Raw genomic sequence first — 23,586 nt, 5'->3', positions numbered from 1 at the left:
CAAATAGAAAACATAAAAAACAAAAATTACTTTAAGTGTTAATAGATTAAACACAACAACAAAAGACAGAGATCATCAGAATGGATTTTTTTAAAAAATGACATGCTGTCTAAAAGAAAACAAGTGGGATAGAGTGGGAAAATGGAGTAAAGAAGGTGCGGCAGGGGGAAACATCTCAATCCAAAAAAACACACTGGGGATAGGGCAGATAAAGTAGCACAAATAGAAAACACACAAGATGGTAGAAATAAATCCAACTGTCGGCAATTATAACTATTAATAGATTAAAATCTTCAGTTAAAATATAAAAATTGTCAAACTATATTAAGAAACCAACTATATGTGATTATAAGAGACATAACTAAAACATAAATGATGAAAAAGAGACACACCTGGAAAATACTAACCAAAAGAAAACCTATCTATATCATACAAAACAGAATTTAAGGCAAAAAAAAAAAAAAAAAGAAAAAATTACTGGAGATGGAGGCAGTCACCACATAATGAGAAATCACAACAATTCTAAATCACAACAATTCTAAATTCTAGGTATATAAAAATTCTAAACTTGTATGTAGCAAATAACAATTTCAAAATTAAAGGAAACACTTATAGATTAAGAAGAAATTAACAAATCCATCATCATATGAGGATGTTTTAATATACCTTGCTCAGTAACTGTTAGACCTCACAATTAAAAACTCAGTAATGATACATAAAATTTGAATAGCATAATAAATTAGCTTGACCTAAGGGACATATAAAATATGCATGAACTACATGCAACTAAAATTGAAGAAAACACATTCTCTTCAAGTACACACAGAACATTTCTGAAAATTGATCACGTACTAGGCCATAAAGCCAGCCTCAACAAATGTCAAAGGATTAGTATCATATTCTCTCACCATATCAATCAAATTGAAAATTAATAACGATAAAAACAGACACCTGAAAATTTTTAAAGTACATTTTAAAATAGTTGATGAATTACATTAAAAAACTCATGAAGGAAATTACAAAACACTTCAAATTTAATGGTAACAAGATAACTATATATCAAATTTTATGGAATGTAGGTAGTTGGGTACATAGAGAGAATCTATAGCCTTAGATGCTTTACACTAGAAAAAAAGACTAAAAATTAACAAGCTAATAAGCATTCAAACTAAACAGTTTAGAAAAAAATAGAATCCACAAAAAGTCAAAGAAAAAATAATTTTTAAAATTACTGAAACAGAAAATCAATATATCTAGAAAGGATTAAGAAATCCAAAAGATGGCTTTTTGAATAAATGAAAGTGAGAATCCTCTGGCAAGACTGTTTTTCTCTGTCTGCCTTATTTCACTTAGCATAACGCCCTCACAGTCCAACCACATTGTCATAAATGGCAGGATTTCCTTCTTTCTCATGGCCAAATAATATTCCACCACATCTTCTTTATCCATTTATCCGTTGATGGACATTTTGGTTGTTTCCATACCTTGGCTACTGTAAATAATGTTGTAATGCACATGGGAGTGCAGACATCTTTTTGAGATCCTGTTTTCATTTCCTTTGGATATACATCCAGAAGTGGGCTTGTTGGATTGTAGGGTAATTCTATTTTTAATTTTTTGAAGAAAAAGGCAAATACTGTACGATCTCATTTATATGTGGAATCTGAAAAGGACAAACTCAGAAAAACAGAGAGTAGAGTGGTGGTTACCATGGAGTGGCGGGGTGGAATGGCTAATCATTAAAAAAGAAACAGTGTACGATTCCACTTAAATGAAGTACTTAGAGTAATCCAAATCATAGAGACAGGAAATAGAACAGCAGTTGCCAGAGGCTGAGGGTAGGGGAGAGATGCACGTTTACTGCCTAATGGGTACAGAGTTTTACAAGATGAAAAGCATTAAGGAGGCAGATGGTGATGATTGTTATACAAAATTATGAATGTGTTTAATACCACTGAACTGTACATGTAAAAATGGTTAAGATGGTAAGTTTAAGCCATATGTACTTTACCAAACAAAAATGTTTTTTTAATTTAAACACATGCATTTTTAAATTTTTTTTTTTTTTTTAATTTTACCCCAACACTTTCCAAGGAACAGGCCCTTCCTGAGGCAAGCCCATTCCAGGGCACTATGTAAAAAAATTTTTAAACATGCAATGCAAATTTGTTCTTTAATTTTGAAACATGCAAAAATTAGCAAACTGGACCAAGCAATGCACGACTCATGATAAAAGTGGACTTATATCAGGAATGTAAGGCTAATTTAATATTAGAAAATTAGCAGATTAAAAGAAAAGAAACATAGGACTACCTCAATATATAAAGAAAAAAGTTTGATAAAATTTAGGGACTTCCCTGGTGGCGCAGTGGTTAAGAATCCGCCTGCCAATGCAGGGGATATGGGTTCAAGCCCTGGTCTGGGAAGATCCCACATGCCGCGGACAAGCTAAACCCATGAACCAGAGCTACTGAGCCTGCGCTCTAGAGCCCGTGAGCCACAACTCCTGAGCCCATGCATCTAGAAACTGTGCTCCGCAACAAGAGAAGCCACCGCAATGAGAAGCCCATGCACCGCAACGAATAGTAGCCCCCGCTCGCTGCAACTAGAGAAAGCCCGCGTGCAGCAACAAAGACCCGACCCAACACAGCCAAAAAAAAAAAAATTCGATATCCACTCATGATAAAACTCTTTGAAAATGGAGAATAGTGGGTAACTTCTATAACCTGATAAATGACAGCAACAACAATAAAATCCTATGATGAACATCATACTTCATAGTGCAATGCTGAAAGCATTCACTTTGAGATCAGGAGCAAGGCCAAGATGCCTCCTATCACCACGTCTATCCAATATTATATTTACAGGGACACTAGGATAACAAAACCATATTTTAAAAATGAAAGATATAAGGATTAGAAGGAAGAGGTAAAACAGTATTTGCAGATGATAATGACTTGCTACTAAAAAAGTAATCTACAGATAAACTGTGAATAAAAGATTTTAATAAGATTGTTTATAACAAAACTCAGCATACAGAAGTCAACTGAGATACTACTTCACACCCACTAGGATGGCTAGAATCAGAAAGTCAAATAACAACAAAAAAATGAAGAAATCAGAATTCTCATACATTGCTGTAAAATGCGAAATGGTGCAGCCACTTTGGAAAACAGTCTGGCAGTTCCATAAATGATTAAACATGAGCTACCATATGACCCAGCAATTCCATTCCTAGATATATACCCAGGAGAAATGAAAGCATACATCCACACAAAAACCTGTACACGAACGTTTGTAGCAGCATTATACATTATATCCAAAAGATGGAGGGAACCCAAGTGTCATCAACAGATGAATGGATAAACAAAATGTGATATATTATTACAATGGAGTATTATTCAGGCATAAAAAAGAATGAAGTACTGATATACGCTATAACATGGATGAACCTTGAAAACATTATGCTAAGTGAAAGAAGTCAGTCACAAAAGAGCACAGATTATATTATTCTATTTATATGAAATGTCTACAATAGGCAAACATACAGAGACAGAAAGTAGACTGATGGTTGCCTAGGACTGAGGAGGATGAAGGGATAATGGAGTTATAGCTAAAAGGTACAGGGTTCCTTTTTGAGTTGATGAAAATGTTCTCCAATTGACTGTTGTGATAACTATACATATCTGTAAATACACTACAAGACACTGAATTGTATGGCTTAAACCAGTGAATTATATGGTATGTGAATTAGATCTCAATACAACTGTTTTTATAAGTAGACTATATTTCTACTTATCACCAAAAAACTATTAGAAAATATGTTTTACTTTATAATGTATCAGAATACATGCAAGAAATGGAGAAAATTATAAAATTTTACTAAAAAGAGATTAAACAAATGAAAGGCTATACATTGTTCATGTATTAGAAGTTTCAATATAATAGAAATGTCAATTTTCCTCAAATTATTCCACAGCTTAACTGCAATTCCAATCAAAATCCCAATGGAACTCTCATAGTATCTGAGAAGCTGACTGTTAAATTTACAGTGAAGAGTCAAAGGCCAATCACAGCCAAGACACTCATTAAGAAAAAGAACAAGCTCAGGGTTTATTGTTTTGCTCTTCTGATGTCAATTAAAACACTTGGTTATTAATTTTAATAAACCTTTTTAGTTATTAAAAAAAAGAGAAAGAACAAGAAGGGAAATGTACTCTTACAGCTGTAAGACTTCTGCTAAAGCTATGATGATAAAGGCCTAGAGGTCTTAATGTAGAGAAAGAGTAGAGCACAGAAAGAGATCCATATATACATATGTTAAAACTTGATTTATACCCAGCCAGCATGGTAGAGAAAACTGGGTACAGGTACCTCATATCCTACACAAATTTGATTTTGAAACATAAAATCTAGGTGTATTATACACTTAAATGTGAAAAGCAAAACTATTAAACTTGTAGAAGACAATACAGAATAACAGGAAAACTCAGAAGAGCAATGAGACAGGACTAGGGCTCTTATTAAAACATATTATAAAGAATCATTAAAAACAATGTGGTGCTGAAGCATGAACAGACAGAATAGAAAGTCCAGAAATAACTGAAGTATATGTGGGAGTTCAGTATGATGAAAGTGGCATCTCAAAGGAGGAAGAAAAAGATGGACTTTTTAATAAATGGTGTTGGGACAAGTGGGTAACTATCTGGGCAGGGGGCTGGAACCTAAATTAGATCCATATTTCACATCATACACCATATAAAATAAAAATGGATCAAAGAAATAAATGTAAAAAATAAAACCACAAGAGTACTCGAAGAAAACATGGAGAAATTCCTTTATAACCTTGGAATGACAAAATCCAGAAGCCTCTAACAAATTTGATAAATTCAGCTACGTAAAAATTTTAAATCCTGCATGACAAAAATCACCTAAAGCAAAGTCAAAAGACATTAAACTAAGTGAAATAAGCTATATACAAAGGACAAATATTGTTTGGATTCCACTTACATGAGGTATCTAGAATAGGCAAACTTATAAAGACAGAAAGTAGAGAACAGAAGTTACCAGGGGCTGAGGGAAGAGAGAAATGGGGAGCTATTTCTAAATAGGTATAGAGTTTCTGTTTGAGATTATGAAAAAGGTATGGAAACAGCAGTGATGGTTGCACATCATTGTAAATATACTTAATGCCACTGACTGTACACTTAAAAATGGTTAAAATGGTAAATCTTATTACATATATTTTATCACAATGTTTAAAAATGAGGACAATCAGATAAGCAAACAATTAAAAACACTAATGACAAATGAGGGTTAGGGACAAATGAAACAGGAACATTTGCATCTCATATCACAAAAAAGTTTACAACCCTAACACATAAAGAAGAAATTGGTAAGAAAAAAAAACGATAATCCAACTTTTTAAAATAGACAATAAATATGTATAAACAGTCCACAGAAAGAGAAATACAAATTTCTCTTAATCATACAAAAGGATGCTCAATCACATTCATCACAGACATGCAAATTAAAACTATACTGAAATATATCCTTCACCTATCAGATTGGAAAAAAAATCTATGACAAGGCTATAAAAAAAATCCCCCTTATGAAACCCTCCTATGCTGTTGGTGAGAATGTAAACTGTCACAGCCACTATGGAAAACAGTGTGGAGGTTCCTTAAAAAACTAAAAATAGAGGGACTTCCCTGGCACTGCAGTGGATAAGTCTCCACGCTCCCAATGCAGGGGGCCCAGGTTCGATCCCTGGTCAGGGAACTAGATTCCACATGCATGCCGCAACTAAGAGTTCGCATGCCACAACTAAGGAGCCCACATGCTGCCTCCCACAACTAAGACCTGGTGCAACCAAATAAATAAATAAATATTTTTTTTAAAAAACTAAAAATAGCACTACCATATGATCCAGCAATCCCAATCCTAAGCATATATCTGAAGAAAACTCTAATTCAAAAAGATACATGCACTCCAATATTCACAGCAGCACTATTTACAATAGCCAAGACATGGACGCAACCTAAATGTCCATCGACAGATGAAAGGATAAAGAAGATGCAGTATCTATATACAATGGAATATTACTCAGCCATAAAAAAGAATGAAATAATGCCATTTGCAGCAACACAGATGGACCTAGAGATTATCATACTAAGTGAAGTAAGTCACTTAGTATGATAATCTCTAGGTCTCAGACAAAGACAAATATCATATGATATCACTTATTTGTAGAATCTAAAATATTATACAAGTGAATTTATTTGCAAAACAGAAACAGACTCACAAGACATAGAAAACAAACTTATGGTTACCAAAGGGGAAAGGGGGTGGGGAAGGGGTAAATTAGGAGTTTGGGATTAGCAGAAACAAACAACTATATAAAATAGATAAACAACAAGGTCCTACTGTATAGCACAGGGAACTATATTCAGTATCTTGTATTAAACTATAATGGAAAAGAATTTGAGTGTGTGTACACACACACAAACACATACACATGTGTATATATATATATATATATATATATATATATATATATATGTAAAACTGAATCACCTTGCTGTACACCAGAAACACAACACTGTAAATCAACTATACTTCAATAAAAAAATAAATCACCCTCACACTCTGCTGGTAGGAATATAAATCTTTATATCCACTACTGAAAGCAGTTAAGCAGTATCTAGAACAATACAAATGTATACAGCTTTTCACCAAACAATCCCACTTCTGGGAATTTATCCTATAGATAAGTTAAGCACATGTGGAAAATATATATGTACAAGGCTATGCAGCATTGTTTGTAATAGTAAAAATTAAGAACAATCCAAATATCCATCAATATGAATCAATAAATTATGGAACCACAATACAACGGAAAAATAAACACTGTAAATAATGAGAAGAACCTCTCTATTCAGATATACAAAGAGCTCCAAGATATAGAGTGAAGAGAATAAAGCACGTTCAGAACAGCGTAAATACTAAGTTTCATGCCTAAAAAGGGAAGAAAGATTATTTATATTGTGTAAAGAAACTCTGGAAAGATATACAAGAAACTAAAAAAAATAGTTACTAATGGGAGGCAAGGAGAGGAGTGAGGGTGCAACTGGAGCAGAGGGGATAAGAATGGAAACAAGATACCCTCCTACACTGTTTCATTATTTTGACTTGAGCTATGTGAATGCATTTCTTATTAAAAATTATTTTAGTAACTTGATAGTTACTAAACTCAAGGGTATTTGTATTGGTCAAAACTCAAATGATACAATGTATATTTCATTACATGTATGTCTTTTATCTCAAAAGGAAAAAAAACCCTAAATACTTATCTCTAGCTAATTATATGCGCGCTGAAGTATTTAGGAGGAAGTGTACTGATGTCTGTAACTTATTTTGAAATGCATTAAAAAAATGGTGGATCAGTGCATGGATAGAGGGATGGATAAATAGATGATAAAGCAAGTACAGAAATATTAAGTGTAGACTCTAGGTCATAGGAATAGGGATGTTCAGTATAAAATTCTTTCAACTTTTCCATATGTTTGAAATTTCATAATAAAATGTTGAAAAAATATTTTATTAAAAGTTTAAAATAGAGAACTCATAAATCAATAAATAGACAAACAAATCAACAGAAAACTGTGCAAAGACACAAACAGGTATTTAACAGAAGACACAAATGTTCCATAAACATATGAAAAGTTATTCAATCCTACTTGTAATCAGGAAACTACAAATTAAAACCACCTTGAGATACCATTTCCCAAAGGCATCAGATTGGCAAAAATGGTGGTGAAGTGGTGAAGAGGATATGGAAATACGCAAAACCCAAACATCCATTCACATTAGAATGGGTTATTAAATCATGAAGTATTCACACAATGAAATATACTATGAAGCAGTGAGGGTGAACAGACTACTAACACCATCATCTACAGGAAAGACTCTCAAAATACACTTTAAGTAAATGATGCAAGCATTAAAGAATACAATCACTGTGACTCTGTTTATACTAAGTTTAAAAACAGGCTAAACAATATATTATATACCACCTCAATATACCACCTCAATCCAAGCCACCATCCTCTATCTCTCATATGGATAATTGCAACAGTCCTCCTCCTGATTTCCGTTTTTGCCTTCTAACACACAGCCAAAGCGATCATTTTAAAACGTAAGTTAGGGTTCAGCTGTCCTTCACTCAAAACCCACCTGAGCTCCCCATCTCCCTCAGAGTAAAGCCAAGAATCCATACACCAGCCCACTTGGCCCTGCCTGGTCCAGCTCCACTACCTCTCCTATCACTCTCCCTCATTCAAGCCACAATGAACCCCTTGCTATTCCTCAAGCTGGCCAAGTCCTCAAATCTCCTTCATGTCAAGAGCTCAAATGTCACATTAGAGAGGTTCACTAGGACTACCCTATATAAAGTAGAAAAATCCCACCCCTCACAACCCAGCACTCCCCTTCCACCTTGCCTTGTCATTCTCCATGCAATCACCATCTAATTGACCATATGTCTTATTTATTGTCTGTCTTCACTCACTAGCATAAAACCTCCATGTGGGAAGACCTTTTACCTGTTTTGCTTCCTACTATATCCTCAACACCTAAAAGAAGCCTAAGTAAGGCTTTAATAATATTTGATGAAGGAACAACCTTTTACAAAACTGCTTTTTAAACAATAAGCATTTATTGTAACATTAAAAAGTATTTTGATTTATAAGATCACAAATTGTGTTTTTCCATAAGCAGTCATGAAAAGGTAAATTAAATATTACTAGGTAAAATACAAAGCACGTGTATACTTTCCACTGAATGTAAACCATTTGTTTCCAAAGAGAAGCAAAGAAACAGCTAAGAATCCAATGTGCAAGAAATTAAAAACTGATTTTAAAGAAGTCAAGGAAAACCAAGTATGTCAGAGTTTACAAAGCAAAATCAACATAAAGCTATCATTTGAATCCCATACCTCCAACTAAATTAATGTACTCTTGCTGTAAGGCTAAAAGCTAACGTAGAAAGCATTTCCTAACTCAGCAAAACAAGCATTTATTACTTGCCAAGCCAACAGGGAAACAGGAAGGACAAAGAGGGCAGGCTAGAAGGAATCTCAAGGATCACCTAGTATTAGCCCCTTCATTTTTACAAAAAAAGAAACTGAGGACCTGAAATGACCTTTTGAGTTTTGGGGAACTCAAAAGTGTTATGTGTCAAAATCAACAATAATGAAATAACACTGGAAGCAAAAAAACCATTTTGTTCAGTTGTGATCCTTGCTATAGTAAAATTCAGTTTTTAAAGAATTAAAGACAAAATACATCTCCATGGAAACAATATTCCCAAGTATACATGTGAGGCTGAGAATCATGTTCTTCTATGCAGGGCTTCATATCCTAAGTACACACACAGGATGTGGGGTGAGGAGGTACTGAAAAGGTCAGAGCTTTATAATCAGACAAGTCTGGATTTGAATTTTGGCTCTACCAGAATCAACTAGGATGTTACTTGATCCTAGTCAGTCTTATCTCTATCTAATCCTCAGTTCTTTATCAGCAAAATGGGGATAATTAAGACCTACCTTATAAGTTTGTCAAGAATGTAGAAACTAATTAAGAATTAATGTCCAATCTAATTAAGAGATTCATAATTTGTGGCTACTGAATGCAGACTTTCAATGCTCAATAAGAATCACCACCTCTGATTGCCTCTGTTAGTTCCATGACTACCAACAGACTAGCTGATAATTGGAATTCTACTAGGAGCAGGGAGAAGGTGATGTTGATGCTGCTATCGATAGGAATTTATCAATTAGTTGACAGCAGCCATTAGGTGCTACTTGTTTAGGGTAAAATAAAAGGTTGCTTAAGATTATTTTTAAGATGTAAAAGTTGAGTGATCTGTTTCTGACTACAGAGTCATGAAGCCTGATCAATTATGCCATTCTCAAAACTGGAAGGGATATCGTAGGGCATCCAGCAAGAATCCTCTCCACAGTATATTAGATTATAGTAAATGACCAACTTCTGCTTAAAGGCTTCTAGTTTAAACCAGGCTCTCACTCAAACAGGTAGCAGTTTATTACATTTTCTGATCCTTGCAATTATCAGAAAGGGTTTTTTTTTCACCCACTTAGAAGGGAAACGTAATGAAAAAGTGAACAATAATGGATAAATGCTACCCCACACTCACATACTTTTAGAAATGCAAATCTTTAAATATTGTTTTTATTTGGGGGTAAGGAAGGATATTCTATGTAATAACAATTCCATAATATAAAAGTCAAGTTCCAAAAATGCATCTTGAAGCTTATATTTACATCCTCATAACTAAATATGCCTTAGAAGCTCTGCCTTCATAATATTTAAAACACAAAGAAAACATACCTGGGATGATATCATTGATATGCAAGAGAATTGTACTTTCAACACTTGCAAAACTACAAAGCTGTACTCCATCAAATCTTCCATCCCAGTTGCCAATAGGATTATCCTAGAAATTAAATAATAGAATAAATTTTAAAAACCTCCTCAACAAAACATAAATATGAAAGTCTGTATTTTCCATAAAAAGAACCTCCAACAAATGAGATCAAGAACAATCAAGCCATAGTAAACCCATGGATGAGCAAGGGATCAAAAGCATTTGTCATATTTCACTGGACAATAGTTATCTATATAACAACAATCCATCTACATAGGTAGATGTATTAATCATACACTGTTTCAGCCAGAAATCTGCCCCTAATTAACCCTAGCTTGCTCTAGTCACTTCACATTCCCTGAGCACTTAAATATTCCATTTGAATTCCTGTGTGCCTTTCTGTAGACAGAAAGTCTATTTTTTTTAACTGTTCTTTTGTCATTTTATGGGTATGCAAGAATTCCCTCCAAAATGGAGATTTTTATATTAATTATAAAAATGTACTCCATGAACAGCACTGTACAAGTGCTGTTCATGGAGCTAGATTAAGAGATGGCCCAGTCAGACAACTGCCCTGAGCACCAATATGGACAGCATGCGAAATGTCATCAGAAATAGGAGATGAACACTATTGCATTTGCCAGAACTTTCCTTTCAAGGAGTGCACTAGAGGGGTTTGGAATGAATGCTTGCACAAGCCAACTGGAAGACAGACAGAGGCAGGGGGAGAAGCTGGCGGTGCAATCACTAGGCAGCCTGCCCCAAGTAAACAAGATGCTCCCTAGACTGCCATCTAAGGAGCGACAGGCCTAAATGGCTTTTGCCAAGTTTAAGGCCCAAATGACCTAAAGCAAGAGGAAACTAACCCCAATGACCAGTGGCCCTCTTTCTCCAACCTTCCCTCCACTCAGCCCACAACCTCTTCTCTAAACAAGTTCTGAATATTTAAAGAATAATGGTTTAAAGATGTGCTTTATTTCTAGCTATCCCGAGGGACCCACATGTTTTACACTGGCTCTAACTTCTCACATGGTAAATGTTCAGTAAGTGTTTGCCTAAACAACATAGTAACGTTTGTCTAACTAATGGATATCAAATAGAATTTCCCAGAATTTCCAAGCACAGCGTAAGAGAAACTTACGCTAGAACATTCATATCCTACTAAAAAGTGTACCTGAATTGATAAAAATAATCACGAAAAACACCGTGAGTATAAGTCTATTACTCACATCCTCTCCCAACTCTTTCTAGTACTTAATAATTCCATACGAATTTCTTTCATTATATCTAACAAATTCCTGTCCGTATTTTCAATCTATGAGGAAAATGTTCTCAAGACTTTTTCTTCTCCTTCTCTTAATCTCACAGGTATCGTCCAATTTGCCATATTGGGATGTAACCATAATTAACAAATATGATTGTAAGGTAACATTAAAAATAAGTGACACAAACAAAAGGACAAATATTGTATGATTCCACTTAATGAAGCACCTAGAATAAGCAAATTCACAGAAACAGAAAGAATTCTGGTTACCAGTAGAATACTGGCTGAAAGGAGTAGCAGGGAGTTATTGTTTAATAGGTACAGAGTTTCAGTTTGGGCTGGAGATGAATAGGGGTGATGGGTGCACAAAAATGTGAATGTACTCAGTGTCACTTTAAGGTGGTTAAATTGGTAAATTTTATGTCACATATATTTTATCACAGTAAAAAAAAAAAACCTCTTTTGAGTGAATTACATCCTAAGAAGACACTCTAATTGTCTCTTCCTCTAAAGCAATGTGCCTTTCCTCTATTCAGGTATTGATATTTTCCAGGAATGACTTTTACACACTACTCATTAAAATCAGATCAGCCAATTAAATTCAGCAAAATGTTACAAAAAGAGAAACAGATTACAGAAAAAAAAAAAACCTTTTCAAAATAAAGAAAAATAAGACATCATGCAATATATTTCAGTGGGGTTTTTTCTGTTTATTGGTCAGCTATTATAGAGCAAATTTAAAGACTGAAAACATTATTCCAGTTTATTCAAACTGGAAAAACGAGTAAGTGTAAATCTACAGCTAGACTCCTGTCCCCTATCAATGTTCCTCTACCAAAGACATATTATAAAGTGTTCTTTAAATTACTACAAATTAGTTCATTTTAGATATTCTAAGTGTTTAATTTGTACCTAAATTGGTCATAAAGCTAATAGATATATTCATAAAGATAACATAATTCAAAAGTTTCTTACCATGTCCACACCTACAAAATATCCTAAGCTTTCTTTGCCTGGCAAAACATCACAGAATATAACTGTTCCAGATTCTATAGTTTCTCCAAGCTTCAAAGAAACTCTGGAGTTTATTTCCAGAGGGGGAAGTTCAACTTGCATTGTGTCCACTGGACCTGCATAATCACTTTCCAATCCAGTGTCATCATCTTCTATGAGTTCTAGCTTGTCCAAGGCAACAAATACTCCACAATCTTCATCACACTGAAAAAGCTGTTTCCCTTGATATATCCCATCAGTGAAACCTTGGCCACGACCTTCTTCCTAGTTTTTAAATGAGAGAAAAAAAATGATTGACTGATAGAGAAAGATGATCCCTAAGGAAAAAGATCCACTCTGGGGACTTCAGAGAAATCACTGAACAAATTCTAAATGACACATATAAGAAATATAATTATTAGAAGTTGATATTGAATTTAAGCTGTTTAAAAAATAAGGAAGAAACTGTATCCGATGCTGAAATAAAATTACTTGATAATTTCAAATCATTACTGTGAGAGAGCTTGGGCTAGATTCTACATTGTGATTTTAACAAAAATTTTGTCATAAAAAGAAAACTCTACTTTAATATGACAGTAATGCTAGCTCCATTTATTGAGCGCTTACTGTGTGCCAGCCACTGTGCTAAATCCTGAATCAATATATCACAAAAACACTGCAAGTTGTGTATAATATTACTATTTTACAGATGAGGAAGCAGATTTAGAGAAGTGGCTTGCTTAAATAACCTAGTAACCCAGCTAGCAAATGGCATAGTTAGGATGCAAATCTCCAATTGTTTTACAATTGCTGCTTTAAAAAATTAAATCAAAAAGCAAACAAGGGCTTCCCTGGTGGCGCAGTGATTGAGAGTCCGCCTGCCGATGCAGGGGACACGGATTCGTGCCCCGGTCCGGGAGGATCCTGCGTGCCGCGGAGCGGCTGGGCCCGTGAGCCATGGCCGCTGAGCCTGCGCGTCCGGAGCCTGTGCTCCGCGGCGGGAGAGGCCGCGGCAGTGAGAGGCCCGCGTACCGCAAAAACAAAAACAAAAACAAAAACAAAAAGCAAACAAGGCATGAAATTCTACTTGCAAGAATGTCAAAATATAACTGACATTTAAGTTCTTGAGAATTAATATTAATTTTGGAAACATTATCACAGAGTTCTTGGTTCTCTTTTCAGTAGAAACAAATTCCAAGATGATTTTCACGTACATTATCAGGGACAACTATAAGCAAGTTGAAACTGCTGTAACTTATATAACCAAAATTCACTACTTAATAGTACACTTTAAGAAAAAGTGAGAAACCTACAGATGATAATATCACAGGATAATTAACAATTTTAAGTAATGAATTCGTTTACAATTGATAGAATTCATTTTTAACATTCAATGTTAAAATTTCTAAGATATGAAAGTCTTCAATAATTACATCATCTACTTGCATTTCCTACTATAGTAGGTAGTTTTTAAAAGTTTTCAATGCAGCATCTTTGCATCATCTCAATTTACCATTAGAAAGTAAATCCTAAGGATTATGAATATTAAAAATTACAGAAGATTTCTGGGAAAACTTATTTTGTATTTAAAAGGGGAAAAAACACGTGTGCACACACAGACACAGACACAAATACACACAGCCCACTAAAATGGCTTATCAAACTTACCAGTAATTCTACTCCAAAGAATATTCCCGATACTGTCCTCTCTGCTAATAAGGGTCCTCTGAAGCGTACAACTCCAGGAAATTTTTCTTCCCCAGATCTCAGCTGGACTTTCACAGGGCAGCCCACATCTATTTGGAGGCCTTTACTTAGTCTGTTTCTGTTTTTAAACAGGCTGAACCTCTCTTCACAATTGGTAATTGCCAAAAGTAACTCTGTGAATTTTTCATTTATTTCTACAACATCCTTTTCATCAACAAACAGAACTGCATGTGGTTGCTCTAAAATTTTTAATCCAATCTGATTTTTCTTGCCTTTTGTAGAAGGAATCCTTGAATGCCCCACAGAACGGTCTTGGATATACTGTCCTATACTCCCCTTTGGTACTTTAAGGAGTTTTTGTGTTTGTTTGTCTGTAACACTGCATTCTTGAAGAAGCAAATAAAAAATCCGCTCTTCCCAGTAAGGTGAAGTAACTTTTTCTTGGCTCCATAAGCCCGAACTCATTGTGATATTAACTCCAAAACATTAACTCAAAAAAAAAGGAACTACTAAGTGTGTAGTAAAACCGCAAAAGATAAATTCACTGGCAGTCCCAAAGCATGTTTTTAGCAATCTGGTGTCCATGCTGTAAAAAGACAGCAAATCAAAACGCCTGGAGGACAAGCAAAAAGAAACTTTACATTTCACTCTACCGTGAGCTAAAATTACGGTCAAAGACTTTTAAAATTCTTCATTGGACTAGTAAAAACACACACTAATGACATACTTCCAAAAATATCTTAAAAGGTTAAAAGATATACTATATTACTTGTTTCTACTGTAATCTCGCGTATTTAATCAAGGAGATTCAATTGTAAATTATCTCCAAAGACAATACAATAATGTTTGTTTCCAAGGCATTGAAATTTATGAATTCAAATTCTAGTAAAAGATAACCTTATATACATATTCTGACATTTTCAAACTTTCACAAGTAGAAGTTTTAATAGATCCTGCCTAACTTAAATGGATAAGCTGCTATATTTGGGCAACACACACAAATCAAAAAGGCTATTTATATATATATATCTGTACAGGTAGTTTAGGTAAAAAGTTACCCATCACAATTATTATATTGAACATTTTTATCAATAAAAATACCATAAAATCACATTCTGAAACTTCAACCACAATTCATTTATCTGTGTACCACAGTTTGATAATGGAACATTTTCTCTAACTCAGTTTCATTTCCTTAATCTTGTACATTTTGTCCTTAGGCAAATGTTAATAGTATTAATCATAGCTATCATTTAATTTCTCTCAATCATAAATATCAGATATTATAAATCTGCTTAATATTAAATATATCTTAAAAATCAATTTTGTAGCCATCAAAACTTGGACTACATAAGGAAGAAATATAACTGCAGTACAGCATCAAATATAAAATGTTTTTATACCACAAGTTTAACTATGTATACTAGAAAGGAATACATGAAAGATTATTTCTTTTTCAGTTTCAATTTTTCATTAAAAATTTTTACAAGAATACTAATCTTTTGCAATTAAAATAGACTTCGCAACCCTACTTGAATCATGGGTTTAAAACTACACAATTTCATCAATTCAAGTAAAGACTTTAATTCATTATGTTAATTAATTATCTTACTGAAAACAATAGTTCTTAGGTATTCTCTGTCACACGCATGTGGCTATTTGGTTTCTGAATACGGTATTTATTCCATCCTTCTCTGAGGTAGCCATATCCATTTCCATTATTCTGGGTAATAGCAGCAGATGATAGCACTATCATATTTATCTATTTTATTCTTGGAATTAAAAAATAAATACTCCTAAAACTTAAGAGCCAAATTTTAAGTTTAACCATTTAACTTAATGATTAAATGTGTAATCTGGCAAATCTACACACGGAATAACATTTCTTTTAGAACGCACTGGTAGATAGTGAGGTTCTCTATAATGGTAAAGTTTTAAAAGTCTGTCCCTCTACAAGCCAGAATGAGACATGAAGATCACCCAAGACAGGGTAAAGGGCTTGGCACCTCCTCAAGCCAACATTATCGAAATATATGCACAACAAATATATGCACAATATTTAGTGAGGGCAAGCAGCATAAAGTGGTTCTCTCTCTTTTTTTTTCTTTTCTTTTTTTTATAATGTGTTTGTCTTAATTCCACTTGAGGGCACTGTCTCTTCAGCACGAATAGGATCAATTTATGTTTGCTACTTATATAAGACACCTGTGGAAACCCCATATAAACAAAACCCCTTAGGAAGGCGACCCAAACCGTAATTTGGCTCTATTCCTTAAAAGTCCACAAATGAAGTATTTGTTATTGCTGACTAAAATTCTTTTTAAATGTCAGCACTTTTCAACAAGGAAATAGCCTCATTTTTATCTTGATCACTGAATTATCAACATGAATAGAAATTATTATGTGTGACCCTCAATATGCAAGCGTGCTCGTTACTTTGTAATGAGGCTTTACGTCATGCTTTCTGAGTTCTTCGTCTGCCTTCTGTAGATTTACAGTCTATGGTTTTCCCCTGCCATCAGCCATTTTCTGTGGTTTCCTGCAACATGCATTTGACTTATTTTACAGCCTTGCTGCTTTCCAACTTATTGCTTCTAATGAGTTCTGGGAAGCCAGGTGATGAAATATGGTTGTGTGTTTTAAAAAAAAACAAACAAAACAATAACAAAAAGAGGAATGCATAAATTCTGAACAGGTCTTTTAGGAGTAAAGTGCATAGGCTTTATTGCATAGACATTATCTCGGTTGCTCCCGGAAGGATGAGACAGTCAAAAAGCAACTCCTAAAAAAGTGAAGTTGTTTTGTTCTCTTTAGAATATATTTAAATATTTTTGGCCAAAAACTGTTTTTAAAGTATGGCAATTCTATTTTGAAAAGAAATCTTTTAAGTTCCTACAAATTATATCTTCAAATATTAAAATTAAGAAATTCCTTGAATCTTAATAATTAGTATATGCCAACAACTTCTGCTCTGCTGATGCTCTAGCTTAACAATCCATGTCATGATTTAAAATAAAAACCACCAGTGCTAATGGAATATTACCAAGACAAAACTAAATCACTGTATGGAAGGCATTAGGACACCCTATTTTAAATGAATTTGATTACAAGATTGGTTTTTTGCAAATCATTTAAGAGACAGTCCACAGTAAAATATAACTACCTTTGGTTTATAAAAAGGTTGAGGGCAATTTAATAATAGTTAATAAGAACTGTATTTTAAAGTTAACTACACAAGTAGTAGTAACTTTTTTCTGACTTGCATTAGCACAAGTCAGAGTGAGCTTAACTCATTAACAGGATGGGTCATGTTAGACAACTAGAACAGCCAAAGCAAAAGTTATAAAATATTTTAAAAGCATTATCCAAAAAGTAAAAAGGATGTGGTTTTTCCTCTTTGAAAAAGAATACATGAAGGAAGAATAGGTTTGGAATTATCATATTAAACATTGATTCTCCTCATTGCAACTGATAGAGAAAGTTGAACAGGGAACTTTATGGCTCTATTAGAGGTATATAAGACAAATTTAATGAACATTAATATCTCAACTTACTGGCATTACAGCAGAATATGCTAATACAGACTTTCTTCCCTGTAGAAATGAATATGATGCCCACATTCTTCTTTCACTGGGATATGCACAACACTAAATTTAAGTCTTAAAGAACCCCAAGCAGTAAAAACTGACTCAAGACCACATGGGAAAGATTTAAATCACATTGTCAGTGAGTTCTTTATCCATCAAGGTTTGTTAGTTTAGTATTTTTACGGACTCAGCACAGTGTTAGACACTGAAAAATACAGAAGATTTAAGGTTGATGGCTGCCATCATTTGTGTTCTTTTATTACCTTCCAGGTCTAATTGTTTAAAAATTGCCTCTAACAATATACTGTACTTCACTTTGAGTGTAAATGTATCACAAACGATTCATCTAAAATACCATCATACTTATTTCAGGCCGAAAAACTGAGTAATTATGAATATCCTGATAAATACTATAAGTACCGAATGAAGATTATCAAAGAGTTGGAATACAATAATATTTTTAACGCTAAAACCATACTGAACAGGACTTTCTTTTGACAAGACTTCAGATGAGATTCAGGGTCAGATAGATTTGAAAATATATCTGGTTATCTAAGCTTGTTGATGGTCTGGATTCTGAGTAAAGGAGAATTTAATTGTATTACAATAAAGTCATTAAACCAAGTGAGGGTGGGAAGGCACAAATATCAGTTTCCTATCAAATGCAATGAAAAGAAGATGATTGAGAAATACGTTTCATATGAAAATATTAAAGGTCCAAATTAGTTCTAAAAGATAATATATAGTACAGATGAACAGCATTAGCTACATGAAAGTGACAATGGTTAACTTATCTAGAAGAAACAATGTCATTTTGATTCTCAAGTTATCAGGTTATTGTTCAAAGAACTTCACCGAAGAAAACAAAAACAGATGCAATTCAGTAACATTTTGCATCTTCTGAGATATCGTGACTTGTTCTAAAAACCACAGGGGTCTATGTATACCAGAATAAACATTACAACACTAAAAAATTGCCCATAATTATAAATGACAAACAGGTAGGGAGGCCAGTGTGCATACCCAAAAAAAAGAAGATACACAGGACTTTTTCCAAATGCTTCTAGATGGCTAGAATAATTACCATTTTAAGAAAGAATATTTCCCATTAAAAGAACAAGGTTGTACATTCCCAAACAGCAGAGATTCCAGAAAAGAGACCAGACCAGAAAAGAGTCCGTTTTCCTCATAGATTAATCTGTGACCCAAGTACACACTTATTCAGTACCTAAACAAGTGGGTTTTATGAGGTTTGGAAGAAAGTCTGGCTCCCACATCCGCATATTCACATCCTCCGAAGAACCTGAAACACTCCTGTCTCACTGGAGTTACACCTGGCCACTGCACTTCCAAACTGTGAACTCTCTAAGTCCTTCATCTTTATATTTCCACTGCCCAAACAAGAGCCTGACAGTATGTTAGACAATCAGTACATAAGAAATGAATGAATGACTTGGTTAACTCAGGTGATAACAGTGAAAGCCAAACTTCCATTTCCTCATCCTAATCGTTTAAGTGATTAAAAGCTTCTTTTAGGTTAAAAGAAGAAAAAGAGAAAAGACTCAGGAGTTGAGAGTAATTAGGTTTTTACCTAATTCCCTAAATAAATGCTAATTCTAATTCTCTGGCTCAGTGAAGGAATGGTCAGTCTTTATATCACTTCATTGTTACACACATAAGAGGAAACAAATAAGGAATATTTCACAATTACGAAAAGTTGTTTTGAGGTTCATTTGAAACTGGGTTCCTAGATTCTCACACCATGTCTGATGCCTATAAATTCTGCGCAACCAATGAAAATACCTCGACAAATTTAAGATCACAGTGTGAAAATCAGGAACAAAATACTAAAGTTTGATGAATAGGATAATTTACTCTTTTCTTCTGTGTTAAAGACTTCCTTGAACAAAATCACAGTTTAGGCATGCCAGATCACAAGAAATCATTCCTGCTGCATGTCTATTGTTTTATATAACAAGTGCCCTGGTCTTATCAGCTCTTCACTAAAGTTACCCTCCAAAGGAAGGCTTCTTCAAAAGAGTACTGTAAAATTTTGTAGCAGAACATTAGAGAATGTTCTAGGTGTTATCAACATTCACAGTACATGAACTTCAACAAGACTTTCCGGCAAATCATTTTCACCTAATATTGTGCTAGTTCAAATCCACCCACTACTCAGTAGGGAATTAGCAAGCTAAATTCTTAGACCATTCAATCTACTTGGGGCGTGAGGGGGTGCGCAGAAAACCAACGCTTGAATGAACACCCTCTCTCAAGGCCTGGATTTCTCCTGGAGCCAATGACTGCAAAAGGAACAATCTTATTAAGATCCCTATTAGCCCGAAATCAAAAGCCAAGCAGGGAATGCTCCTTAGCTAAGCTAAGCTAAGCATACAACTTTCCAGGGAACCTGAGGAGAGGAAGGGGGCAGGCATGACGGGGACTGAAAAGCTTGGTGGCTGGAAGGTGACAACCATCCTAAAACATGCAAATGCCACAGGGTGGAATAGAAAAGATGCCAAGTAAATGAATAACTGGGCAGTTGAGCCGGCTGAAAACCAAACTCAGGAACACCATCTTCCGTCAAGACTTCACGATTTCCCCAGAGATCGTTAATATGACAAGAAAGAAAAAAAAAGAAAGAAAAAAATGAATACCTTGCTTCAACACAGCGCACCTTTCAACTAAAGAACTCCGGGTTGTTGTGTAAAACCATCCTCACCCTGGAAAGGGAGAAACTGAAAGAAAAACACAACACGCCATTAACGAGGCCAGAACCCCGACTGCTCTTCCTGGACAGGAGCCACAAACACTCCAAAACCCAAGGCACCGATGTGACAGTATTACAGCCCGGGGCTCTCGATGCCAACCCGGGCTGTCGGGAGCCAGCCAGCGGCCCGTGCCTCAGTTTCCCCATCTGTAAATGGGGGGCCCAAGGAGCAGACGGTTTCCTGCGCTGCTCCCACCCCCAAGTCCTCTCTTCTCCCGGGGTCCTGGCGGTGGTGACCACGCTCCCACGACTTGGGAGCCCTCTCAGGAAGGCCGGAGGGGCTGGGGTGTCGGTGGGGAAGCCCCGGGGAGTGGGTAAGTCCCGGCTGACGTCAGCGGGCTCAGCACCCCGCGGGCCCGGCCGGCTAAGGGCCGGGGCAAGTAACGGGCCGGCGCCGAGGCCCGACGGCCGCCGCGGTAGCTTGAGGCGCCCAGAGGCCGGGGAGGGGCGCCCGAGGGACCGGGCCGCCAGTCGCTCGCCCTCTCGGCCGCCAGCTCATTCACTCACCTCGGGCGGCGGGGCGTCGCCCCTTCCCCAGTCTCGCTAGCCCGCCTACCGGGTCGGCCCCGGCGCCCCACACCCGCCGCCCTAGTATTTACCTCCAACGCGCTAGCCCCAGTGCAGCCGAACCTGCTACCTGGGCCCGCCCCCACCTGCCCCGCCTCCGAACCGCCCAGGGACAGAGGGAGGGAGAGGAGTAGGCGGGGGCAATCCCGACGCTAACCAATCGCAGCCCGAGCTGCGTTCCTAAGCACGCTCTGATTGGGCCATCCTGTGACAGACCTTCCTCCAATGGCTGCCGGCCCGGAGCGGACTGAAGGGACTTTCCGCTCCGTCAAGCTCGGTCGAGCCAAAGGGAAAGCGAAGGGGAGGGGAGGAGAACTGGAGATATGGGAGGCGGGGAGCTCTGGCTGATTGGACGAAATATTGCGGGTGCCACGGCCCCATTGGCTAACAACAGAGCCGGGGCGGGGCGCTGTGCTTCTCCCGACTCCACCCGGGTCTTGGCTTTTGGCTTAGCTGTCAAAACTCCTGCAGACTGAGAGTTCGGAGCTGGGGTGGGGAGGAGCCCAGACGCAAGCTAGGAATAGGATTTTAGGATTCCACGAAAAAGCAAAGCTTTAGAATAAGACCTAAGTTTGAATCCTTTGCGCTTTCAATTAGTAGCCGCGTGACACGGGGAACTCAACTGCTCTGAGCCTCAATTTCCCCATCTGTAAAATGGAGATAATCGGATCGCCTGTGTTACAGGATTGTTGTGAAAAATCGTATGTAAAGTCCTGACACACATTAAGAGCTCAGTAATGTTGTCTTTTCCTCTTCCTCAGATTCTGTGTGGGACCCCTGCTGTTTCCGAACCTCCGTTGCCACCTATCCGAGTTTGGAGGGACGTCTCCCTAGGGTGATGGAGAAGGGATTTCCACACAAGGCCTCCCACAGATCTGCACCCCTGGCCACCAGCCAGGACTTGGGGTGTAGTTAAGGATCTTTCAATTAGAAGGGAGATTTCTGATTCCCAAAAGTGCTCACAATATTTAAGGAAGTGCTTTTTATAATCAGTCCCAGAGCCTTGCAGCATGCCTTGCTGCACCGGATACTCCTGTTAATTAATTCCTTCTCCTTTGACATTTTAACTACCAATTATAGGAGAAGGTGATTAATACTGAGGAAGGAAGATGTGGGGTGTGTGTGTGTGTGTGTGTGTGTGTGTGTGTGTGTGTGTGTGTTTAACCATGAGAGGGAAAATTTTCCTCAGTGGAAAGTGACATTTCTGAAAATCTGGAGAATTTAAACCAGTGAGTCCATAAAATAAGTCACAGGAGTGATTATTAACATTACTGGTAAACAGGCCACCCATCTCCTTTGCCATAAGAGCCCAGAATGAAATGGACATCTTTTGAAAACCTCAATCCATTCTTGTCCCTCTTTAGTCCATCCTTAGCCATCTTCATGATCACAATGCAGGAGAAAGCAATAAAATGAGACTCAACAGACCTAACTCTAAGTGTGGCCTTAGGCAACACTGTTCCCTTCTAGATCTAGGTTCTCCAAAAAAAGTCAATAGGACTCCGAAGTCACAGTCTGGCTGTCGGGAAGAAAAATTCAGCCTGAGGACTGTTTTTGCTTGACCCATACAGTGAGGAGGAAGAAGTGGGATGAGGGAGAAAGATTTTGAATCCTTTTAGACAGGGCAAGCCCACTCCCTTTCTCCAGTTTGCCACACTCCTCACCATTCCCTATTTTATCCTGCTGGAACACTTCTCTCATTTACGTTATCTGCTGGCTCCTGAAGGCATTTGAATTTGCCACCCCTGGCATAGAACATCCTCGTGTCCTTTGGTGCTGCTGAGCCCTAGGCTTCAGGAGGGCTTTCTTCCCTACCAGCGGTGGTCAGCCCTCCTGTCACAGGTTCCCTGAATCAGTGTCAGGGCCCAAATTCATCCAACAGATATTCTTCCAAGCCAGACGGGATAAACAGGGCTTATCTCAATTACCGTCTCCTATCAATTGGTAATGACCGCCTAGAACATTGTGTTGAAAACAATCCTCACGCTGTATTCAGGCTCACAGGGAAGAGAGATGCCTGCCAGGGGATGAAATGGGAAACGGTGTCATGGTGCTATTACTTACAGTCCTTAGTAAGCTAGCCTTTCATTTTACAGATGGGAGATTAAGGTCCAGAGAAGGAAAACAGCTTGTCAACAGTCACCCAGGAGATGAGCTGTGGCCCTGATTCTCCTAATTGCAAGCCAGGGCTCTTTCTACCTCTGTTTAAATGGATTCTCCAACTGAAATGCCCATCCTCCCTGCCTTCCAAA

The 23,586-nt window shown here is 36.7% G+C and overlaps 1 protein-coding gene across 5 annotated transcripts in view; it reads right to left on the bottom strand.

Moving 5' to 3' along the window:
• The window catches only part of CYLD (CYLD lysine 63 deubiquitinase), a 62,075-nt gene extending 40,657 nt beyond the window's left edge, over positions 1–21,418 (bottom strand). Inside the window, exons 1-5 of one of the 5 annotated variants that reach the window (XM_027092226.1) lie at positions 21,367–21,418; positions 20,655–20,735; positions 14,372–15,023; positions 12,686–12,988; positions 10,410–10,515 (exon numbers count right to left, since the gene is read on the bottom strand). In XM_027092226.1, coding sequence (XP_026948027.1) covers positions 10,410–10,515; positions 12,686–12,988; positions 14,372–14,875 — 913 coding nt within the window. In that variant the 5' untranslated portion in view covers positions 14,876–15,023; positions 20,655–20,735; positions 21,367–21,418. Of the gene's footprint in view, positions 1–10,409; positions 10,516–12,685; positions 12,989–14,371; positions 15,024–20,654; positions 20,736–21,274 lie in introns of all 5 variants that reach the window. The other 4 variants (XM_027092225.1, XM_027092227.1, XM_027092229.1 and 1 more) reach the window with 4 other exon arrangements.
• Between the last annotated feature and the right edge of the window lie 2,168 nt (positions 21,419–23,586).

The sequence above is a fragment of the Aethalodelphis obliquidens genome, unplaced genomic scaffold (genome assembly GCF_003676395.1).
Source record: "Aethalodelphis obliquidens isolate GAN/ISIS:26980383/991018 unplaced genomic scaffold, ASM367639v1 scaffold75, whole genome shotgun sequence".
NCBI classification, from domain to species: domain Eukaryota; kingdom Metazoa; phylum Chordata; class Mammalia; order Artiodactyla; family Delphinidae; genus Aethalodelphis; species Aethalodelphis obliquidens.
Note: the sequence above shows the minus strand (reverse complement) of the source record. Positions and strands in the feature narration are given on the sequence as shown.